Source organism: Varroa destructor, unplaced genomic scaffold, assembly GCF_002443255.2.
Source record: "Varroa destructor unplaced genomic scaffold, Vdes_3.0 BEIS01000001.1, whole genome shotgun sequence".
Classification (NCBI taxonomy): domain Eukaryota; kingdom Metazoa; phylum Arthropoda; class Arachnida; order Mesostigmata; family Varroidae; genus Varroa; species Varroa destructor.
The window spans coordinates 30,945,721-30,954,174 of record NW_019211454.1 but is presented as its reverse complement, the minus strand read 5'-3'; the positions used below and the strand labels follow the sequence as shown (position 1 = coordinate 30,954,174).

At 40.7% G+C, this 8,454-nt stretch overlaps 1 protein-coding gene across 1 annotated transcript; it reads right to left on the bottom strand.

Annotated features, from left to right (window-relative positions):
• Nucleotides 1-4,657: 4,657 nt before the first annotated feature.
• Nucleotides 4,658-7,562, bottom strand: LOC111250993 (uncharacterized). The gene is made up of 2 exons (XM_022807099.2): nucleotides 6,514-7,562; nucleotides 4,658-5,184 (listed from the first exon to the last, which is right to left on the bottom strand). Exons 1-2 carry the CDS (start codon nucleotides 6,908-6,910, stop codon nucleotides 5,039-5,041), a joined length of 543 nt encoding a protein of 180 aa, XP_022662834.1. The 5' UTR covers nucleotides 6,911-7,562; the 3' UTR covers nucleotides 4,658-5,038.
• Nucleotides 7,563-8,454: the final 892 nt, after the last annotated feature.

The window sequence follows — 8,454 nt, the reverse complement described above, 5'->3', positions numbered from 1 at the left end:
ATCGGTAACGTACGCCGTACGCTGTAGAGAGAGAAAGAAACCATACCTTCTATCCCTAGAGGAGCTCTCGGAATAAAAACGTAGTCGGTGAAAGTAATTGGCGACCGTCCGAGATAAGAGCTCAGATCATGTGGCCACTGTAGAAAGTGGAATCATTAGAATAGCGAAACAGTCCCCGCCACGCTGGTTTTATTGGAACAAGCTGCTTGTCAGTCACAGATTCTGCCAACGGTCAGTCAATCACAGAACGAACGAGTCTGGCAAGTTGGGGGCTCTTAATCTCAGCTCGATCTCAGAAACCGATAGGCTACAGATCATCGGAACGGAGATTCAAGAGGCCTCTGACGGCGCTTTTGACAGCGTTAGACTATTCCTTCGTCGAAGCATTATACGAGAAATACAATAGCTCGACATTAAACAATTATGCGGTAGCCATTATTTTGATACTATCCATTTTGTTACGTACTTGTAAAGAAGAACGCCTTAAAATAACGAAACATAATTAAAATTTTTATTTAACATACAGGCAATAACGGAATAAGGCGAAGGGCCCTTGACAGGCCCTTGAAAAAAATGATAGTTTGAAAAGGCTCTTGTCAGTTAGAAAGTTCCTGTCGTGTTACGCTTGTTAAAGTGGTACGACATAGGCAAATGTCTGCAATATATATATATATATATATATATAGTGTCGTATTAAATGCATCAGTTATCGATTAGTATCGAAGAGCTGTAGCGTAACATTGGTGGAATATATAAACGGTATTACTGAGTGAACCCTGCAGTAAATCATTTATCTATTTCCTCTAACTGTAATGATATTTCCGATATATATATATATGTTCAGATATATGCGATAGATCAGTTTACTACAATTACAGGACAATTGTAGTGTACGACACGATTTAGACGTTATTTACTATATATTATTACTAGTCCGGCGACAACACCTGCTTTATTGCTATTGTAATACAAACAAAAAAAAAAAACGCTAAGGTCAATTCATTTATATAGTACTTGCATAGTGTTATTGTCACATTCGTTCCTGGTGAAAGATAAATGAACACAAAGATGTCATACTACGTACCCTTTATGCGGTAACAAAAATCGGAAGCCATAACCTGTCAACATAGGAACAACGCCCGAACATTTTACAATAACTCACTTGAGTTCAACGAATCATGGAAAATCCGACATGATAGATACTCTGCACTAAAAAATAAACCACGAATCTCTGAGTACCTATTTGCGCTAAAGAGTCTTTGAAAATACTCTTCCTTGTTAAAAGTGTAGCTATTTGTAAAAGCCGAACAGGTGAACAAGCCAATATGTGAGCGTTAAGTTGAAGCTTTTTTGAAGCAGATATGAATGCTTCACTGGACTCTGCTCCACGAAATCTTGTTTGTATCGTCTGGTCTATGTTATGTCGAATTTGCTGCCAGATTCTAGCTAACACTTCAAACAGCAATAAATGATGCCGCTTACGGGACACATGTGCTATCAATTTACACGCATTAAAAGTCAATTCAAGGGTGCAGATCTCAAAGATGTGAATCCGAAGGTGCCGATTCTGACGGCCGAGATCGGCCATTAAATACATCATAAAGTGTGTCTCTGAACCCTTGAATGCAATTCAGAAAACCGAACGGGCCCAAGAGTCTGGGTAAGGTTAGGTTGGGATCCTTGAGCTTGTTGCACATAAACATGAACTTAACAGGTAACCTGTCGGTAAATAGTCGGTACGTCTACATTTTGTTGGGTCGTTAAGGGAATAACGTTGATGTCAATAAATCCCATCATGGGAAGCAAGTTTCTTTGGTCTTAGAGAATTGCAAGGCTGTCTTACATCAATTACGAAAGGGAGCAATTCGTTGTGTAAAATGTGATTTATAGTCTATACTCTGATTAGGCGGATTATGTAGTAGGTGAAGACTACCAAAAGAGGGCTCAAGGCTCGTCTCGTCGACGTTATGCGTCTTATCATGCGTTTACAATATTCTTAGCTAATTATAAAGTGCTTTTTCGTTGACGGTGTTCACTTTATGTTTAGCCAATTTTTTGTCTAAGCATAAAATGTTTAATTCGTTTAGTTAGTTCGATGACCCACTTTCAGATCCTTTTAACATTCAAGCACTGTTTCTAATTCTGTCCGCCAAAACGGCAGACGATGACGTTATGCCCTTATGGCATCATCGAACACGTAGTATACCGAATTCAGTTGAAAACAACTTTGCTAAATGTCCTTTTTGAATGTTCCATAACGCACGACGTCTGATTTTACTGAGAGCTCTACTAGTCAGCTTCGACAATGAAAGCGAACACCTGGTATACTCTATATCACAAGTAAAATAAAAACATAATTTTCCGAGCCGCACTGGTCCTTTGGCTTTGGGACGTATGAGGGAAGTCGAGTATACACAGAACTCGTCTGCACGCACAAGTCTGAATACCTAGCTCTAATAGAATTTTTTAAGCTGTGCCTGACACTGCCGTACTCTGAGGATTCGAGTTGACTATGGCCCCTATGCTCTACTAACCAACCATTTAGTGATCTTGGTTGTTGTTTTTTTGCCTCACTGACTATTTCAACTTCATTCTTGCTGGCCTTAATAGTTCGGTAACGTTACGTTATAGGCTTTGTCCTTCGGATCTGCAGTAAGTTGAGAGAGAAAAAAACTGCATACTCTGGTCATGAGATTAGGAGCAGTTCAGGCGCCAAAGGAAACTCCTCATATCGCTAATAATTATCTGAACCCTTTGGCTGTTTATACATCTGAGTGTATTGGAATAGGACGAGGTTAATTGGAAATAGCTAGCGTTTATTATCAACAGCAATTCTTTCCGAAACTGTGTTTGCTTCGACGAACTTGAAAATTGCAGACACATGTATGACGTGACGCCTACCCAACTTGGTCAGATTCTAAAGTTCATATCATGTTCAAACATGACCCACGTGAATCTACGTCAGATTCGGACGGTCGAGTATGGCGTATCGTTTAAGTTAAAAATGCCACTTTTAAACTCGACACACCCCTTTTGAGTACTACGTTAAGCTCTAGAGTCTTCATTGTCTATATTACACAATGCACAACGATTGTTTCGGCCGCTTTTTTAGCTTCATGAAGAGCTAATTAAATGTATTGAAAACACGGCCATTATTCCTCGACATAGCTATCTTTCGAATACGAGCTCAGAGATATATCTTTGTGCCTCAATGAAGTCGACAATAGCCGACTGGATAAAGCGATCTTTCAGTCGTATATAGCATGCGGTCAATTAAAAACGGGAAGTAATACATAGAGCCAGCTATTGTTACAAGCAAATCCACTAAAGTTCTCGTAGGCATGCATTGTGGTAATACCATAAATTACCGCAGCAATTCGATATCATCGTTCACTTAGATCCGACATAAATATTCTTATATAAGGCTAAAATCTGCTAGTGCCAATACCCCCTTAAAGACTGACCGCCTCAACGCCATTTAACGTTTTCAGAATATAGCTATTTTTGATTACGGAAGTAAGTACTTCATCGACCACACCTTTATATACAAACGAATCTACTCTGAAATAACATTAGGAATAACATGGTTTTTCTAAGCCTAAATATAGACTTCCTTGGCGATTTGCTCGTTTCTAGAAAGCGTGCTTGAATTCTTTAATGGAACAAAAACGGCCGTAAACCTCGGGCATAAAAACAGTCGACACCGAACAATGTATATTTGGTAAAGCCATCTCGATACGAAAGTTGTTGTGGTTTGCCACAGTCTTTGTCTGCCGGTCACCTAGATCGAACAAAAAAAAAAAGCCTCTGTTCTGTGCTGCTCACGTTATTATGCGTTATGATGGCCCGTCTACTTCAAGCCACTTTATCAATCCACTGTCTGAACAGGAAGCCAAATCAAGTAGTTCCCGATCTTTTTTACTCAGACCGATGCTACAACGAATATATATATATATATATATATATATATATATATATATATATAGCTTTTTGTTTTTATTGTTTCAGTTTGGTAGAAGGACGATCGAGGGTGATCAGGAATAGTTAGGTTACGTTTTGGAAGATTGCACACTTTTTGTATAATGTGCCTTTTTATATGATGCTGAATTTTTCTGAATATCCATATATGTATAGCCGTCTTTATAACTAAGCCTATCAATTTTGACTAGTTTAGACATCGTCGCATTACTTTTTTCTTACCCAATCTATAGCGGCGTCCAAAACGAAACGTTCTAAATGAACAAATAGGAATAAATTCAATCGATATGCTATAATATAAGTATATTTGAAACAAACGGGAAGTTCTTTCATAGACTTTTCAACTTTATAGAAAAACAATGTGAGTAATTATTAGCTCGATCACTGCATCAGTAGCAGCGTAAAAAAAAAGCGCAGTACGATAGTTTAAAGTAACGGTTCTTGGTCCGCTAATGTAGGCTAGATATTAAATAAAAATAGCATATGATACATGTAACAGTTAGGCTTAAGGATCTCGATGAAATGTCATCGGAAGACTTATAAGATCACTATGTGCCTTTGTAACACAAATGCTTCTACATACGATATCTTCATTCAGCCTTTAAACCTAGTATCTCGACATGCATATACCTACAGGTCCGCAATATCAGCCAGCCCCAATAACACAGGTCAAAGACGGTAACTTTTTGTATCGCTTAGATAGCATGGCATTTATTTAACAGCGAAACTATATTACACATACACATCGCATCCAGCGTTTCGGTAGTTCGCTGGTTGCATCGTTTAAATATCCTCGTATTTGAAAGCTATATGTTGAGTGCGCCACAGGGTACACACACTTAGACTTTTTTCTTTCCGTAACTGTTATTAATGTGATTTGTATGTTATGGGTTAGCGGCTAGTGAATGTGCTACGATTGAAGTGAATGATCTGCGGTGAGGTTAAGGATTTAATGTGCGCAACAAGTCGCAATGTTTTGACTTGCTATTAATGCCCCGATGCCCAACCGGGCTTAATAATACGCTAGCTTTATTCATGTGACTTTATGTGTAGGCTGATACTAAACGGCAACGTTCGGTATGTAGATAGTTACGGAACACGAGCACGTAAATGCTACGCCGAACTGGGGTCTGCAGGTAAACGAATGAATTTTTCGCTCTTCGCATTCGCGGAAGCAACGCTCCATCTGCTCAGATTTGCACTCGACTGCGATAGAAACAAACAGTTAGATAGGGTAGCATGTTTTGATGCAATTACGTGTGCTTCATATTGATTGAGACCGCGTCTTTTACTCTAAATCGTTAATTAGAATCGGATTAAATAGAATTTAGATAGTCGTAAAAATTGATCCGATCAATTTCCTTTGGAAACACTGCGGGAAGAAGAAATAGATCGCTCTGATAACTCTATTGTAGGACATACTGCTCAGGGGCTGCGAGCACGGAGACCGCGGCTCGCGTTACGACTGTGCTCTATTGAAGTTTTTTAAACAGTGTAGATTTTTTTACGAACGTAAGGTGCAAACATCTTCGCGATTTCTGTTTCAGTAATGTCTGTATCCGTTAAGAAAGAGCACTGACGAGGTGCGGTTTCCTGCATTGTACCGTTACTTACGCGAGGCTAAACGTTGCCATATGACCAAGAACTGTTTAACGGTGGCTAACAATGAAGTCTCACACATGAGACGCCGTGAAGCTTCTGCTGTCTGCTCGTGACGTTTCAGGATTACAGAGATAACGTGTCTTGCGAAGCTTAATACTATTGTTATATAATATCTGTGGGTTAACGGTAATTTCAAACGCAAATAAAACTTTGCTTTTTGATACTACCATTTAATAGAACCAAGTTTGTAAGTTAACAGACGATGCGAAATACTGGTTTAACCATAATTTGCTTGAATAACAATAGTATTAAGCTTCCAAGTGGAGGCTCATTCGCAAGATACTTTATCGCTGTAATCCTAAAATATCATGAGCAGATATGTGCTTTCGTTGGATTATGAGTTCGCACTATAAGTATCAAGAAATGGATTGATTTAAGAATGATCAATATTTTCGTAACGACGTCTACCACTGCCTGTCTACCACTTAAAATCTTTCGGCACGCATCTTTCAATACCCTAGTAATATCCAATATATGAAGCAAAATGGGACACGGTGTTTCATGCGAAACCTCCTTCTACTTGTAAAAGCAACATATAGTAAGGGTTCCAGACGTTGTCCATTAAACTTCGTCGTATATGATCTGGGCTCGGAATCTGGGAATAGATATACTTCGTTCCGTGCTGGAAGTCAGCAGTCTGAAGTAATGTAATGTAATGGCAGCATCCGACGTAAAATACATTCATTTCTCTTGCCAATTTAAAAGATCTCACTACACTATCGAAGGGAAGATTCAAAAATATGCGTAACACAAAGGATGGTCTGTCCTTCTCAAAAAAGGCAGCAAACTCTAAAAACGGGCTAGCTATGTTGGGTAAACAAAGTAGTCAGAGCTTCGTCTAAAGGCAACGGTTTCACCGTTCACTGTACTTACGAGTAGGCTTCCAACTCTGGGTAGGCATAACACCTTGCTGATAATGAATGACCGGCGTTTGCATATAGGAATATCCGTTAGTGGGATTGTTCGATCGTTGTCCATATTGCACGATCTGACCATCGGGATAACGAACCACCTGTCCCTGTTCATGGCCGTGGTTGAGGTAAGGGTCCCATTGGCGAGTGGGCAGCTGGGTCGGATAGCTCCATTTCCGTGTGGAGAAGCCGCGATCCCATGCTTTCGTCGAATAGCCCCAGGTGGACGAGGATCGCCAGTCGCGCGTTGACCTGTATGTCGAACGTGGATTCCAGTTTGGTGACAAATCAGGCGAAGCAGTGCATTTTGGCACTGGCACAAGTGCCGCCATAAACATCGCAAGTGCAAAAGCTAGCATTACTTTGTCAATGCAAACAGCAGAATCGAAAAGTAGAAGTGTGTATTAAAGCTAAAAGGCAAAATCCACGTGAACTACTCAGAGCTGATCGAATGCTGAAGCACTCGCAGTTCTTGGTAAAGTCAATAACGGAAAAATATGCGAAGCAGCAAAAGATGGATGACGAAAAAAGGTAGTTCGAAGGCTAGATTAGAAATTTCGAACTTTGGCTAAAACAAATGTTCGCCGTCTAAGTCGGATCTACGTTCGACGTTTCTATTGCTTCTACCTTTCGTTTCGTGCTTTCGTCTGCCTCCGCGCAGCTTGCAGCTAGGAGGTTTCCTACAGGATTGTGCCAATATTTGGCTCCTATATACTTTTCAGGTCAGAGTCGACCCCCCCGTTTCTCTTTCTCGATCTGTTCTTGCCATCTAGTCGGTGACCAGTAAACGAGCGGAATTGACTACTACGTATCACAGCATCGAGACGATTCCATTACGAGCACACACATACATACACAACAACAACAACAACAACGCACGAGCGTACATGACATTGAAAACATGTTGATCAGACAATAGCGTAAGGCGACGGTAACTGATCGCAAAAAGCTTCGACGTAGGTGCTAATGCCGGTTTCAGCGAAGACAACAACCGAGATCGCAGCAGACGCGGCGAGCCTGTTGTCGTCTGAGTCGAAGAAGTCGAACGACGCGATGTTATGACCTATTAAGATTCATCATCGGTTAGGAGAGTGGGTGTATTCGCCTACAGAGCTCGTTCATCCGGTATTGATACACGGATTGCCATTCACTGGAGAGTTCTCTAACACAGTTAGCGGGTCAGCTAGTTCCACCGTTTGCCGAACACGCGAGCATATTATAGGCAAGAGAAAGTGAACACGCTACAGCTTTGACAAAAGCTTTGCCGCACCTTTCACTGCTATGAGCTCAGATCTGACGTGTTAGCGACATCCTCTAGCTACAGCGTACCGCCACAAACGACACGCCGAAAAGCAGGAAGGAACCGTGTCGCCAGCCACGTAATGAAAGCGCACTTACGCAGCTCATCGACCTGTACGTTACATAATGACTTATCAGCATGCCGATGACGTAGAAGCTGACTAAATCGACGTAGTAATGCAACGAGTGTTTACAGAGGGAGGGAGGGAAAGTCTACAAGGGAAGGTTGTTGGAAGAATCTCGATTATAGACAACGATCAGAAATGTATGAAGTGATAACAACAAAACAATCATACTATAACTATCCGAATGCGTGTAATGATAAATCTATCTGTATTTAGTATCGTTCATATGATGAGAATAGGATCTGCGAGAAAATCCGCGACAAAAGAGATCCCCTTTTTGTTGTAACTTTTTCCGATGAGCTCTTGGTATTACCATTTAGCAAGCTTGAGTTAACATCACATCGTCTGTTTCCATGTGGCCACTGATGTCAAAAATGGCGGCACGTAAATCATATGTGTTGCTTTTGAACGCGGTGAGTAGATGTGCCCGAGCTAGGTAAGGGAATACAATAAAGGCAAGATATGGCACTCCTTACGAG

Excerpts from the sequence above, each read along its gene's own strand:
- LOC111250993 (XM_022807099.2), bottom strand. The coding sequence starts at position 6,910 with ATGCTAGCTTTTGCACTTGCGATGTTTATGGCGGCACTTGTGCCAGTG. Across the intron at positions 5,185-6,513 it reads CCAGAGTTGGAAGCCTACTC|TCGAGTGCAAATCTGAGCAG; the intron begins GTAAGTACAGTG and ends TTTCTATCGCAG.